This window comes from Eretmochelys imbricata, chromosome 1 (assembly GCF_965152235.1).
Source record: "Eretmochelys imbricata isolate rEreImb1 chromosome 1, rEreImb1.hap1, whole genome shotgun sequence".
In the NCBI taxonomy this organism is placed as follows: domain Eukaryota; kingdom Metazoa; phylum Chordata; order Testudines; family Cheloniidae; genus Eretmochelys; species Eretmochelys imbricata.
Window position 1 is genome coordinate 226946297 of NC_135572.1, and position 16217 is coordinate 226962513.

Below are 16217 nucleotides of genomic sequence, written 5' to 3' on the forward strand. Positions count from 1 at the left end.
TCTGGAGGTATTGATCATAAGACTTGAGGAAGAATCAATCCTTGTTTGTTCCTGATGATCTGGACAGTTTTGCAAAGCAGTTTGTACGCTAATCATGTCTCTAGTTCCTGTGTAGTAAAGGTGGAATGTGCATGTCTTGACAGTGTAGGACCTACAAATCTTGCACAATAGTAGGCACTGCCCATACCTTCTCAAAGTCTAATTTTAATCCCCCCTTAAATCCCAGTATGTCAGCCATGAGCTTATCAAATTGAAATTTATATGCATCTTTTTCTTTGGCTTGTCTGGGATCTTGCCACATAGGGTGGAACTGGTGTGTCCAGCTGTCCTCCCAGATTCAGCTGTGCTGGGCCTGGGCCATACTTGGTGGCATTTATATTCTATAACTGAGGAAAGCTAAAAATTGATCCTCTTGTTTCAGACCCTGCTTCACAGTTTGCATAGCTCTCTCAGGCTTACCATTAGCTTGGAGATAATGTGAAATGGTTACAATGTAGTCAAAGTTACAGTTGTTCATAAAGGACATGACTGCTTTTTGACAAATTGCGGATCTTTGTCCATAACAAATTCATCTGATGTTGTGCAAACACACTCTCCAGGCAGTTTGGCATTCAAGCTAGAGAAGTCAGGTAAATGTGTGACTTAAGTGTCCGGCAAAGTAGTAAGCTACATCCAAGCACCTGTAATTCACAGCTGTGTACCCCAATTATTCTACTGGGTCGGTCTGACTCCTGAGAAATTGTTAGCATTGCCTTTGTCAAGGTTCCTTCCCAACTCTGAACTCTAGGGTACAGATGTGGGGACCTGCATGAAAAACCTCCTAAGCTTATTATTACCAGCTTAGGTTAAAACTTCCCCAAGGTACAAACTATTTTACCTTTTGCCCCTAGACTTTATTGCTGCCACCACCAAGCATCTAATAAATATATAACAGAGAAATAGCCCGCTTGGAAACATCTTTCCCCACAAAATCCTCCCAAGCCCTACACCCCCTTTCCTGGGGAAGGCTTGATAAAAATCCTCACCAATTTGCATAGGTGAACACAGACCCAAACCCTTGGATCTTAAGAACAATGAAAAAGCAATCAGGTTCTTAAAAAAAGAATTTTAATTGAAGAAAAAGTAAAAGAATCACCTCTGTAAAATCAGGATGGTAAATACCTTACAGGGTAATCAGATTCAAAACATAGAGAATCCCTCTAGGCAAAACCGTAAGTTACAAAAAGACACAAAAACAGGAATATACATTCCATTCAGCACAACTTATTTTATCAGCCATTAAAACAAAACAGAATCTAATGCATATCTAACTAGATTGCTTATTAGCCCTTTACAGGAGTTCTGACCTGCATTCCTGCTCTGGTCCCGGCAAAAGCAACACACAGACAGAGAGAACCCTTTGTTTCCTCCCCCACCCCAGCTTTGAAAGTATCTTGTCTCCCCATTGGTCATTTTGGTCAGGTGCCAGCGAGGTTATCTTTAGCTTCTTAACCCTTTACAGGTGAAAGGGTTTTTCCTCTGGCCAGGAGGGATTTAAAGGTGTTTATATTTATAACAGCCTTATATTGGGTAGATCTGCATTTTTCACAAAACTTACATAAACTTATGGGGCCAGAACTCCAACTAGTGTAAACTGGAAGAATTAATGGATTTATAGCTGAGGGTTAGGCCCTTAAGTCCTAGTTTTGAGAACACAAAAACCAAGGCTACAAATTAAACACAATAAGAAGAATCCAACAGAGAGAAGACAAGAAACACTTGGGTCAAGATTTTCAAGGCCCTGTTTTTTGAAAAAACAAACAAACTTTGCCTAATAGGTGGTACATTTAAATAATCATATCCAAGGAATGTTGTCTGTCTGTCTAGATTAGATTCCATATCTATAACCTATCTAGATTTTCATACCACACATTACTGTAGTACCTGAGCACTTCAAATACTGAAATAAATCCCTGACACAAAAATTCCGTGTGTATAGACAATGGCTGAGGTACTCTGCTCACGCCAAGGAGCACTCAACAAAACTCAGGAGGGGTTTGCACTCCCCGAAACCTGGGACCAGTCTGGTCCTCACGGTACATAAATCAGAGAAGCTAAAGGTTGCCATAACTTGTGCCATCTGCTAATGAGGTCCCAAGAGGCCATCATGGGAGCCCCCAGCTTTGCCATCTACCCCTAGTCACGACCCCTTTCCCCACTGCAGGGAGAGCTTCATTGCAGGATCTGCTATGGTGACTGTGTGCTAAGCCAAGTGATAATCCCCACCATGCTTGGGAGATCCTTCTGGGGCTGCTTTGTTCCAGTGGTCCTGACACAGGAGAGAATCTGGCTCATTGAAATTCAGAACCCACAGAAATATTTGACACAGAATTTTGAATGGTCTGAATTTTTACAAATCAAACTCTAACTCCATTCGCAGTTTGATTTTCTCTTAATGATGGTGTAGGATTTTTTGAATATAAAATATCTCTAGCCTGCTTATTACCCAGGGAAATATATTACTTGTATTCATAAATAACACAGAGCTTGACAGGGAAGAAAATTGCAGTTTGAGCATCGGTTTTATCAGTCTTCTGTTCAAGATTTGAATCTTAGTATCCAAGACCCTATCTCCATGGTAATGTCAAAGAAGAGCAGGACTTGCATAACCTTGAAAATTAATTTTCTTTTTCTTGACACACCTCAATTTTCTTCAGTCTCGTAAAAATGGAAAGTAATTAAAAGAGTTTTGCATGTTCCCCTTCCCCCAACTCCTTCTTGCCTCGCTGCAGAGTCAGATGGTGATGCATGAAAAAGCTGAGATTTTCAAAGCTGCCTCAGGTATTTGAATGCCCAAGTCTCATTCAAATTAATGAATGAAAATTAATGTGAATTGGACATCCACATGCTACAGGTGGCTTTGAAAATCTCAGCCAAAGTCCTTTGTATACTCAGTAAGGCCCCACTCATGCAACAAGATCTAACATGGAGCCATAGGCTCATGAGGAATCCTGATGGCTTCAAAGGGACTCTGTGCAGGCATAAGGCTCTATGCTACTGGAGACCACTGAAGGACAAGGACATGTTAGTTTCATAGAGTTTAAGGCCAGAGGGGACCATAGACAGAATTATAGAATCATAGGACTGGAAGGGACCTCAAGAGGTCATCTAGTCCAGTCCCCTGCACTCATGGCAGGATTAAGTATTATCTGGACCATCCCTGACAGGTGTTTGTCTAACCTGCTCTTAAAAATCTCCAATTATGAAGATTCCACCAATTCCCTCGGCAATTTATTCCAGTGCTTAACCACCCTGACAGGAAGTTTTTCCTAATGTTCAGGCTAAACCTCCCTTGCTGCAATTTAAGCCCATTGCTTCTTGTCCTCGGTTAATGAGAACAGTTTTTCTCCTCCTTCTTGTAACAACCTTTTATGTACTTGAAAACTCTTATCATGTCTTCTCTTCTCTAGACTAAACAAACCCTATTTTTTCAATCTTCCCTCATAGGTAACGTTTTCTAGATCTTTAATAATTTTTGTTGCTCTTCTCTGGACTTTCTCCAATTTGTCCACCTCTTTCCTGAAAAGTGGCACCCGGAACTGGACACAGTACTCCAGCTGAGGCCTAATCAGTGCAGTGTAGAGTGGAAGAATTACTTCTCATGTCTTGTTTACAACACCTTGCTAATACATCCCAGAATGATGGGTTTTTTTTGTAACAGCGTTACACTGTTGACTCATATTTATCTTGTGATCCACTATGACCTCCCAGATTCCTTTCTGCAGTACTCCTTCCTAGGCAGTAATTTCCCATTTTGTATGTGTGCAACTGATTGTTCCTTCCTAAGTGGAGTACTTTGCATTTGTCATTATTGAATTTCATCCTATTTACTTCAGATCATATCTCCAGTTTGTCCAGATCATTTTGAATTTTAATCCTATCCCAAAAAACACTTGCAACCCCTTCCAGCTTAGTATTGTCCGCAAACTTTATAAGTGTACTCTCTATGCCATTATCTAAATCACTGATGAAAATATTGAACAGAACTTGACCCGGAACTGATCCCTGCAGGACCCGACTTGATATACGTTTCAAGTTTGACTGTGAACCACTGATAACTACTCTCTGGGAATGTGTTTCCAACTGGTTATGCTACCTTATAGTAGCTCTATCTAGGTTGTATTTCCCTAGTTTGTTTATGAGAAGGTCATGTAGATCATCTAGTCTGACCTCCTGCATATTACAGGCCATTAAGTTTCACCCAGTTTCCCCTGTGAAAGGGTTGACTCACTGCTAGCACCTCCTTATGGGCAGGCATGGCATAGCAGCTCTCTTCTCATTGTGCACTACCTGTCAACCAATGCTCTGGGCCTGCAGATATCTGCCTCTTCCTGTGATTTGGCCCTCCAGCCAGGTCACTTTACAGTCTTGCCCCTTCTGGGGTAGTCAACTAACAAGAACAAGGAGACTTAACATAAATAAACTGAGTTCACAGGTAAAAGTGGGGAATGTTTCCCTTTCAAGGTGTGTCAGTATCCGGCCATCCCTTTCCTCAGGAAGGGCCCATGAAGGAAAGCATACTTTTGGGTGGGGAGCTCCTGCCTTTGGTCAGCCCTCTCTTCAGGAGCTGAGCACTGAGGGCCTGCTCTCCTTACTGGTCTGTCATCAACTAGCAGGGACTCTTCCTCTGAAGCTCCTCTCTCCAAGACTAACATTTCTCAGAGGTACAAAGGAGCAGAGCCACCTAAGTCCACATTACCTCATTAACCCCATATTGTCCCATGTAGGGTTTGTTTATCCCAGCACACCTCTATAGTGATCCCAAAGATTTTAGTTAGACTAAAGCATTTCAATCCTCAGGAAATTAAACTGTTGTGTGCCACAGACAGAGAGAACAGGGGAGACCAAGGTGACACCAATGCTCAAGGCCTTTGCAATTGTAAGGAATTGATTAGGTGAGATATACCCAGATGATCCTACCAGGACATCCACACCCAGTGCTGCAGAGGGAAGGAAAAATAAACCCCAAAGGTCACTGCCAATCTGACTGGGGGGAAATTCCTTGCCAACCCCAAATCTGGAGATTGGTATGACCTTGAGCATGTGTATTAGGTTCAATATATCTCACCTAGTGTTTTCTTTAGTAATGTGCCAAAGAAGTGACAGGACCAACTTGTGTCACCCTTTCCTTTAAACTTACACCCCAAACACTGGAAAGCCTGGTTGTAGGTCATCTTCAAGTGTCTCCAGACAGCAGTGTCCTCTGCAGGTGGGCAGAATTGCTGGGCACATTGATGGATGTCTCACAGGGTAGCTTTTTATCATATTGTTTTGGATGTCGATAGGTCTCTGAATTAATCAGTGTTCTGGAGCAGTATGCGACTGGTTTCAGTAGACTATTAAGATCTTGCAGTATTACCCCCTTAATTCATAATCAGTGGCATCCATATCTAGAATGTTTGGGCTTACTGGCAACATAGGAAGTTAGTATTGGGGCTTCAGATAGGAGCTGGTAGACTCTGTAGAATGCCTACTCTGGTGCTTGCTCTAATCCAGGTGCTTGCCCTTCTCAGGAGTTATTCAAAGGACGTATTGTTTCTGACAGGTTAGGTATACATCTGCCAAGCTAGTTAATCAAGCCTGGGCTTCTTTTCAGTTCTGGAATAGATTCAGGAAGCTGCCTTTTCTCAATGATTTTACTCTGGAGCTTGGCTTTCATCTGGAGCATTTATAACATGTCCAAAGAAGTCTAGCTGTTTCTGGTTCAGCAAGCACTTCTCTTCGCTGAGGTTCAGACTTGCAGACTTTATTGTTTCCCAGACAATAGACATTCTTTCAACATATTCCTCTTCCTTGTTTTCCGGTGTTCTGGCAGCATTCACTGGCTTTCGTATGGTGTTCATTGTCATTGTACCTGAGTGCCTCACATACATCAATGAATTTGTTTTCACAACATCCTCTGAGGTAGGGAATTATTACTATCTCCATTTGACAGATGGGTAATTGAGGCACAGAGAAATTAGCTGACTTGAGTAAGATCACACTTGATGTCTATGGCAGACCTGGGAACAGAACACATGTCTCCTGAGTTCTAGTAACAAGACTATTTTTCTTCTCCAACCCATAGCTATGTACTACAATATCAGCTACAGAACTGATTACAGTGCTTATTCCAGGTGCTTCATTATTTATATCATTTTCCTTTGGACGGTCTCAGGTGTACTAGTAATACAAAGTTGCAAATTTTCAGAAATAATGCAGTCTCTATAGCATGATAACAGTTATTAACCTGGCACTGTCTGGATGTACAGGCCTTTGCCAAAAACCAGCTGCAGCATCTAAAGGAAAAATGTAGTGACTGCTCTGTGAGAGATTGCAGAGAATGGCAGTGCTCTGTCATTTCCTTTGTAAAGAGAGGAACCAGTTGGTGTAACACCAGCTCCCTCCAACTGGGAACGTTGAGGTTCCCTCCTTTCTGTGTCTACATTATGGAAAACGTTTGTGGTTAGTAAACCTTGATCTCTTATCCTAATATAGACAAACCCTAAATGATCTGCCCCAGCTCACATGGAAAGTTGGAGATAAACTCAGGAATTGAATCTAGATCCCCTGAGAGCTATACCAAGTGCATTAACCAAAAGACCATATTGGCTCCTTATAGATAAGCATCTCTAGTTGACAGCAAATTAGACATGAATTTACACTACGACCATAAAAAAGGCCAGTGTCCCTTTAGATTTCACATACAAAAGGCATGGCATCATTGAACAAAAGGGGGATAGATTCTCTCTCCTGTACCATGTATGGCTCTTGTGCAACTGTCCATAGAATATTGCATTGAGCATCTCACTACCTCAAAGACAGTGACAAAGTGCAAAGAATAGCTACAAAATGACCTTGGTGCTAGAGAACTTGATTTAGGAAGCAAACAGGGTAGAGGGATTACAGTCTGCAAACATTTGATAGATGCAACACCAAGGAGGGAAAGGAATTGTTTAGGGTATTACATGGTGGTATAACTAGGAGTAATGGGATGAAATTACAAGGAGAAAAATGTGGATAACTATTATGAAAAAGTCTTAATCAAATGAGATGTGGAATAGAGAAGTGGCAGAAGCCCCATTGCTTGGGACTATTAAAACAAACCAGTAATAGGGAACAATCCTGCAGTGGCTGGGAGATGGACTGTGTGAACTAGGTCTTTTCCATCTCCAGTTTCTATGATGAAAGTATTTTTGGATCCTTCAGGATGAAAGGCATTGCAGGAATGTAAGTTATTACTATTCATTTTACACAGATGGACCAAAGAAACCATCAAAAGAAGACATGTTTAAAATTAACATGAGCAAGGAAAGAAAGGTTAAAGTCATTTTTTTTATCAAAGTAAGTTAAACTAGGCTAATTGGTGCTATTCGGAGACAGTACAAGTGATTGATTTCTTGCAACACTAAACTGCAAATGATAATTCAAACCTCAGAAAAAATCTCTAGTGGAGGTTGCACCAAATGAAGTCATGGCTGGGGAATTAGTGAATTTAAAACCTGAGAACAAGTAGGATAAGGATGGAATATTTTAGGTGGAGGAATTTTCCTGGCTTTCTGTATAAATAAATTAATGGTGATGATCCATAAATGGTAGGGCAACTTTCACATTCCTCTGAGATTTTGATGCCTCTTCTAATTTTTCTCACTGTTCAGAATTTTGCTTCATGCTAGAATTAAAGATGGAGATATATTTAAGAACCCACATCCTCCATGACTTTTTCCAGATATAATGTTAATGCAACATTCTGTGTTCTGGTATTGTATTAATACATCCTTTCTACTCATTGAAGCTATCAAATCTGATCCTGTGAGGTGATGTGCGCCCTCAGGTCTCTATTGAAATTTGTGCTGAAAGGGGTGCAATTACACAGAAAATTGTGGGGGAGTGGAGATACATGAATCCTATATCCATGCTGAGCACACTATCAGCATCAGAGTAAAAGTTAGGGGTAACATATCCTGCTCAGCCCCGTGGCAGCTGTTTCTTTGAACGTTGAGGGACTTTCACATGACATGAGAACTCTCCATTCCTTGCAGGAGGTGTTCAGTATCTTGTAGGATGGTCCTTTGACTGCAAGCTCTTCCACACAGGGACCCTTTTTGTTTACTATAATTCACATATTATGAGGTAGGATGGTAAAGATTATTGCCACAGTCTTACAGAGGAAGAAGCTAAAAGAGAAGACCCAAGTCTCCATTGACTTGCACTTTGTATAGTCATTGACATAAGTACAAAGCTGGTGAACATAAGAATGCACAGAAGTTCTCCACTCACAGCAGTGCTAGCATTTTATACCCACTTTTCACCCTCTTTGCATTGTTGTAAATGACTACACAAGGTTCAGGGCAATGGAGAATCAGGCAAGGAACTTTTCCAAGGTTCACACAGCAAGTAAATTAAAGAGGATTAAAAAGCAGCCATTCCTGGCTCCCATCCCTAAATTCCATTCATTAGACCTTGCCACCCCTGCGTTGTAGCTAACTAACTGTAATAATAATAATATCCCTGGTAAGACAGAGACAACAATGACCATGCAGAGGAATGTTCTGTGACTAATGACTGTTGCAATAATATTTCACGTCTTTCTAGGTCTGTAGTGGCCCTTCCCAGCCTCCTCAGCCTATCGTCATTCCGAAGCCTGTTCAATCGGTCATTCATGTACCTTTGCAACCAAGCTGCCCAGGCCGAGGCAAGATGGCAAAACTCCTGAATCCAGAAGAAATGACATCCAGGGATTACTATTTTGATTCCTATGCCCACTTTGGAATCCACGAGGTAAGGCTTTGTTTTCTTGGTAAAAATATGGAAGGTTTTCAGTGGTTTTCAGTGATTTCATGGTTGATTCCCCGCCCCCCCCCACTGGATGCACCAATTTGCCAAGGACCTTATTCTGCAATCTTTACTCATGGCAATGGTTCCTCTAATTAAATGCTAATGATGAACTCAAAGCCTGTGTATCATTTAGATCCTCAACAGAGGCCGTCAGTGGTGCATGGAACTTGTGTGGTCTCTCTGCACAGTGGGGAATTTCACCTTTAAGTAAGTGGTACTTAGCATGACTGTAAGGGTTGCAGAATGGGTCCACCCCCCATGGAAAGGACATACCAATTTAGTAAGATAGTTCTTTCTTTGCTATTTAAAAACAGATTCTGCATACAATACACAGTGGGCCATATTCTCCCTTCAGACATGCATGCAAAGCTCCTATTGATTTCAATGGGAGATGCAAGCATTTATCTCAGGGCAAATTTGGTAAGGACTCCAGAGCAATCTGTCATTCAGAAGACACATCATGGAATCTTTAATGCCCATGCAGTAATTACAGTGACATCCTCAAAGTCTGTGGCATCCTTTCAGCTGTGACTAACTAGGATTTGTTTCCTTTATTTTGGTTTGTGTTTTGTTGGGATTTTTCATAGTGGGGGAGTTTTTTCCACGACTTGTGTATTTTGATTGGCTATTGGGTCTTGATGCTATTTGGAATTTTCCTGTTCTTAGATACATCTTTTTCTGTGCCATTTTCAGAGGGTTTTAGGCATTTTGCAGGGGTTGCTGCAGCTTTTAATAGTGATTTGAATGAGGTCAGGATGGAAGCTTGACAAATAGATTTTGGAAGGGCACTCAACACACAAGGGGCAGTATGGAAGAGAGAGCTGTGGAAGAAGGAGACCAAAAGGGTATTGAAGAAGGCATAACATGCTGTGAGAACAATGGAATTGTACCTAAGGGTTATATTAGAAAAGCAGAAATTTTAATACTAGTGGTGATGCACAAGGCAGAAAGAGCCCAGCTTGTCGCTCAGATCCCAGGGTGAGTTTCAGAAGTAGTAGTAAGAAAAATATTGTTATGTTTGTAAATAAATTGAGCAAGTTTGGTATAGGGTCGCTGAGACAGCAGCCCCTCCCTGCCTAACAAGCCCCCTCCCCTTTGAAATCCATAGGAAGGGAGGGAGAAGGTTGCTACCACTTCAGTGCAACTGCCCCGCTCCTTCTGACAGTTATTGGGTAGTTTAATAGCATTCTTTGCATGCAAAAATGTGGAGGACATGATCTCGGCCTTGGCTTGCAAGGACCTTGGAGCAAAGGATGAAACATCCTCTGTGTCTATAAAGAGTTACAGGAACATTTTTCAAATCTGGGTACCTAAAGCTAAGCTGCTAAATCCATACTTAGGCTGAGATTTTCAAAGCCACCAAACGGATTTAGACATTGTATTCCCATTCCAATTAATGACAGTTGGGCTTGCAAATCCCCTAGGCAGCTTTGAAAATCTCATCCCTTTGGTCAAACTTTGCATTCATAAACTATATTTTGTCTTTGAAAATCAGGCCCTAAAAGCACATGCTCAGGAAACATTAAATGGTACCATAATGTGTCAGATCAGTAGTGAGAAACAAACAACATGGGGATTGGACCAGGCTTAATACCATCACAGCAGCTCCTACTTCATGATAAGTGGAATCAGACTCCCTCCCCTACCCTTTTCAGTATTTTATATCAAGCCATATTCCATGAGAAAACATCCTCTTACACGTCAACAGTTATGGATATAACCAGTCTGTTTGAAAGTAACCCACCCAGACGGACAAGCAACCAATGTATAGTAATCTTGTGCACTAGTGCTGCTTCCATCTGCTAGGCATTGGGGCTTTCATATACCTTGGCATTCAACATGCATTCATCCTACTGTCTAAAATTATTCAGTGAGGACCACAGGAGTAATCAAAGTTATTGCCTTTTAGACATAATAGATAACATTTTCATAAGCACCTGAGTGGCTTCTTAGTGTTTCAGCCACTTTTTAAAATGGAATTTAGGTGCCTAAATCACTTAAGTGTTTTTGAAAATATTTCCCCAATTTGTTTGATTTTTCTCACACTAGTGCAAATGAGGATTAACTCCACTGATGTGAATGGAGTTACATCTATGTAAAATTGGTGCAAGAAAGAAACTGGCCCCTATCAGTGGCAACTTCAGGAGAAGAAACTGAATGCCTGAAGGGATTGATCAAGAGTTAACCTCTAGATCCTGCACGGATACCCGCTAGAAACTGGACTAAGATCCTTCTAGTAGTGAGACTGTGAGATGCAGGGAATAGGAGAGTAAAATGTGAGTCAGGAGACTTGGTGCTATTCCTAGGTCTGAAACTATTAGCTGTGAAACTTTGGGCAAGTCTGTTGAGCTGACATGTTCACAAGTGTCTACTCAATTTGAGTGCCTCCGTTTTTGGGTACCAAAGTAAAGACACCTAGGAATCTAAAGATGGGCTCCCGTAATTACTGGACAACAGAAAATTTAGTCCTCAATCTCTCTGTGCTCCAGTCCTGATCCCCCAACTTGTAAAAGAGGAATAATAACTACCCCACCTATTGGGGAAACTCACTGTTTATGTATTATTAGTTCACCAATTCATATCCAGGCGAGTAGTGACAGTCGTTACCTTCTACAGTCTGTCTGGTGACCTATGTGAAACCTATTGGAGTTGGTCTAAGTCCAGTTCCTTGTGGAGGTGTCTGTATTATAAAGACTGCCACAACCACTGCAATGTTCATTCTTTGTGGCAGTCTCAACAGAAAGCCCAAGGGGGAGGAGAGTGAGGGGGTTTGCACCGGTTTTGCCTATGCCCGCAGCAGTACTGTGGATTGACTATAATTTCTGGTCGCCATTTTTAACAGTTAAATAATATTTGAGGGAAATAAGAGGAGATGAATAAGACGATGCTGAGTCTTACTATTTCACTTCTTCATGGTTTGCATTTTAAAGTTGTCTTGATTTGTAATGAATCCTAGTTGCGTCCCAAACAACCTTAAAAAACTCTTCAGCCGGTGAATATGTTAAATTTTAATGACACAATGACTCCTACACCATGAGTAAACATGTGATGCCTTCTTTCAACACAGGAAATGTTAAAGGATGAGGTGCGCACATTAACATATAGAAACTCCATGTATCACAATAAACATGTTTTTAAGGATAAGATTGTATTGGATGTTGGAAGTGGCACAGGAATCCTCTCAATGTTTGCTGCCAAGGCAGGAGCCAAGAAGGTGTACGGGGTAAGAAGAATTTTTCCTAACAACTTTATTTTGGAGAAGGACAGAGGGGGAGACGTAGGTTTTCTTTTATTTTTTTCATGTGTTTCCATGTCTTGTTTTGACCTACAGCCTTACACTGTGGGCCAGATCCTCAACTGGCATAAATGGGTGCCGCTCCATTGATTCAGTGGAGCTGTGTCCATTTGCACCAGCTAAGGATCTGGCCAAAGACATCCTTTCAAAAGAGCGAAGGGATCCCTCTTTTAGCTGTTTCGTCTTTCCTTGTGATTGTTGTGTGTGTGACCTGCACTGATCCTAGTAAAAAAAAAAAAAAAGTGCAGTCTCTTTTTCCTGCAAACATTAAAGGCATTTGCTCCTCTTGGAAAAGTTGATAGGGAGTGTGCTGCTTTTTCTGATTTTTCTTATGTTCTCGGGACCTTCAAAGCACCAGAAACAAATTCCTTCAATCTAGCCTCCCTGTGCATAACAACCAGAGGAGCTGAAACAGAAAGCATTGGTAGCCTTTTCGTATCCATTACTCCACTCCTCAGAAAAGGCAGGGAATGATTACTTTAAAAGTACTTTATGGATGGAACACTAAAGTGCAGTTCTACTCTGAGAAGTGATTATGTAAAAGTTGCATCTTCTTACTCAATAGGTCTGCTCCCTTTGTGTATTCAGAGTTATTACTGGTGACTTGAAAGTGGTTGATATAAGTTTTTATTGCTTTTCACTCCTGTTTGCCCTGCAGAGCCAAAACAGCTCGGAGAGAGCGAGCTGGATTTTATTCCTTCTTTTAGTCCTCCATCTAAGTTCCATTCAGTTACAGCTGTGCACTGAAGACAAAAGGGTTGCCCAGCTAGATGTAATTGATGGCCTAAGTGAAGGATCTGTACTATTACTGATGAATAAGGCTCCGTGTTTGTCATGAAGGTCACGGATGCCACGGCTGTCTATGACCTCTGTGACTTCTGCCGCGGCCTGTGCGCCTGGCCAGGGAGCCGCCTCAGCCACTCAGGCAGCCCCTGGGCCAATCACACTGGCTGCTGCTGGGGCAGTCTCGGGCCCCCCTAACCTCCAGCAGCAGGAGCCTGGGTGTGTGTGGGGGGGCTCAGGGCTGGGGGTCGGGGTGTGGGGTAGTGCTTACCTGGGGGGAGGGGGGGGCGCTCCCCAGAAGGGCGACAGGAACTCCCCCCCCTCAGCTCCGAGCTCCATGTGCTGCCTCCGCCCCCGCAGCTCCCATTGGCCGCGGTTCTCAGCCAATGGGAGCTGCAGAACTGGGGACTGGGGAGGAGCGGAGGCACCACATGGAGGTAGGAGCTGGAAGTCACTGCTTCCCAGGAGCTGGGTAGGGAACCTGCCCCAGCCCTGCCAACCTCCCCCCAATAGCACCCACAGCGCCCCCCCCACCAGCACCTACGGCACCCCCCCGACCATGCCCCCTCCCCCGGCTACCCCCCAAGTATCCACTGTGCCCCCAGGCCCACCCCCTCCCAGCACCCATGGAGCCCCCTGGGATCCCCCCCGAGCCACCCCATCCCAAGTATTAGTCAGGGGTATATAGTGAAAGTCATGGATAGATCACGGGCTGTGACCTGTCCATGACGTTTACTAAAAATACCTGTGACTAAAACGTAGCCTTACTGATGAAGCATGAAATGCAAAGAACTGGGCTTGACTCTTATGCCCAAATTTTCAAAAGTGTCCCTTGATTTTGGATGCCACAATTTCTGGGTGCCTAATCTGAGGCACCAGGTGTGTCAGGTTGGGCAGTGCAAAATGGATACAGCCAAATCCGAAGCCACTATTGGAAATGTTCGCTTTAGAGCCTAGGCAGAATATGCAGGGCGGGCAGTTAGAAAGCACATATTTTTTCCTGTAAACTGAGCACTTTTGACTTGAAGCTTCAGTGACAATAAAAATGGAGCGCCATGCAATGCTGTTTTTATGGCCACTTTTCAGAATAGAACTGAAATCTATGCTGCCTATGTGATGGTGAAGAGCCTCAAACACCCTGGGCCTCAGTGCATGTTAAAAAGCCAACATTTCCAAAGAGTTATCACACAGGGCTACCTGAGCTGTCCCAGTTTTTTTGTAGATGTAAAATAGGAAATAACTGTGGTGCCTCAGATAGCCCATGTGGGAATTATAGGTTAATGCTGACTTTTTAATGTCAACCACGGTACACACCTAACCTACCAGCCAGAGAGTCACTAACAACACTCTCTTATTTCTAATTGTTCTCTCATCCTCTTCCCCTCTCATCCAAGTCCCAGTTCACTTGTCTAGTTCTCCTCTTGTCTCCCAGTTCAAGGTCTTGAATGTATTCCTTTCTCACTGCCTTCTTCCTCAGTCACCTTCTAGTAGCATCCATGAGTTTCAAACAAGTGAAGGAGGCTCAGTGTGACCAGGGAAGCAGGTCTGAGTGACTTGGTATAAGAACATAGAGAAGGGAGCAGGAGTGTGGCCTGTCCCTAGTTGGGGTGGGATAGTGCTGAGCTACTGAAGTTCTTGCTTAGCCCTTGAAACCTGAGACCAGCTCCAGTATTGTAGGTGTGCAAAAAGTGAACCATCTTCTGCAACAAATCTGTCTGCATTCTATGGTGTTTTTAGCCAAACCAGGGAGCAAAGGCAATTATGAATTGACCCATTAGGACATGAAGACATATGCCTGACATTAGTTTAATTGGGTATTAAATTAGGAGATAAACACACGATACAGAAAACATTATAGAGCAACAGCAAGTTACCATAATGAATGCTTCTAGCTCTTTAGCACGAGGGTATATGCTACCTCTCTTCTTGGACAAATGAGCCAGATATCAGTTTCCTGGGAGCAGTTAGAATTGTTGGTTTTCTTGCCAGGGTATTTGAAAGCAAGTGTGTACAGTTCAGGAACCATTGATATCTATTCCTTGTCAAGTGGGGGCAGGAAGGATCACACAGACTCCATTGTAACATCAAGCAAAGCACATAGTCTCTTCTGTTTTAGGCTAGCAAGAGAGGAACTCTTTAAAAAGGAAGTGGTAAGGACACAGTGAGGGGCTAAAACCTGGCTATGCATATCGACTGTCAGTGTATCAGGGGAATCCATAGTAAAAAGAAGAAAGGCTTAGGGAATCAAATTCACATTTGAGAAGCAAATCAAAGGCAGAGCTGGGAAGAGACAGATGGAGTTAGAATTAAGGTTGGTTGGAGAAACTTAAATGGGACCATATTCCATTGGAAGTTGAAATTATGTCTAATCAAAATACTTAGAAAATTGGGTTGATTTGTCTGGAATTTTGTTTTGGAAGAAAACTGGTGAAAAAAGTTCCAACAATGTCAAAGTGCTCTGTTTAGACATTTCTGGAATGAAACGTTTCAATTTTTTGTTTTGAATTACTTTTTGTTTAGACTTTTTTATTTTGTCTTATATATTACAATATGATACCATTTTTTAAAAGTTGAAATTGAATCAAAATGTTTTAATTGACCCAAAACAATTTTTTTTCCAGAATTTTACTGTGTGAAGAATTTTGAATCTTTTGATTTTTATTCCTAGCTGAAATGAAGCTTAAATTTAAAAAATCTCAAAATTCTTCATGAAAAGGAACTTCTGTCCTCAGCACAGCTCTGGTTAGAAAGGCTGGGAGCAACCTCTAAACATATAGATGTCTCTGTAACCAATTCAAGAGGTATCATGAATAAACACAAGGAACTAGAAGTCTAACTAAAACATAAGACATAGAGAAATGTAAGTAAGGGTGGTGAAATTGAGGTCCTTTCCTTGCTAAGATTACTGTGGCAGGGCTGGACTGTGCAAACTACCCACAGGAAGGGAAGGCATGCCTCAATGAAGCTAGAAAAGACGTTACACCTCAAGCAGGCAGAATTCTTCCCTAGGCTCTCTGAGGTGTGCCTGTTACAGCCCTTCATTATTCCCTTCTGCATGCCTGTCCTGCTGCAGGACGAAGGGCAAAAGATGGAGGTAAGGCTATGACTCTACCAGCTCTTCCTTTTGGAGTGGTTTATGCGCACAGGGGTGCTGGCAGGGAGCAGTCTTCATTTTCTTGAGTGCACAAAGTGCAATTGTGATTGGCCCTTACATGGGCTACACAAAACGGGGAGGCTCCATGCAATCCCTCCATCCTACCCCATGCAATTTCATAAGGGCCAA

At 42.4% G+C, this 16217-nt stretch overlaps 1 protein-coding gene across 1 annotated transcript in view; it reads left to right on the forward strand.

Annotated features, from left to right (window-relative positions):
• The window catches only part of PRMT8 (protein arginine methyltransferase 8), a 98856-nt gene that overhangs the window by 43587 nt on the left and 39052 nt on the right, over window positions 1-16217 (forward strand). Inside the window, exons 2-3 of the mRNA XM_077807407.1 lie at window positions 8614-8799; window positions 11924-12079. Coding sequence (XP_077663533.1) covers window positions 8614-8799; window positions 11924-12079 — 342 coding nt within the window. The remainder of the gene's footprint in view (window positions 1-8613; window positions 8800-11923; window positions 12080-16217) is intronic.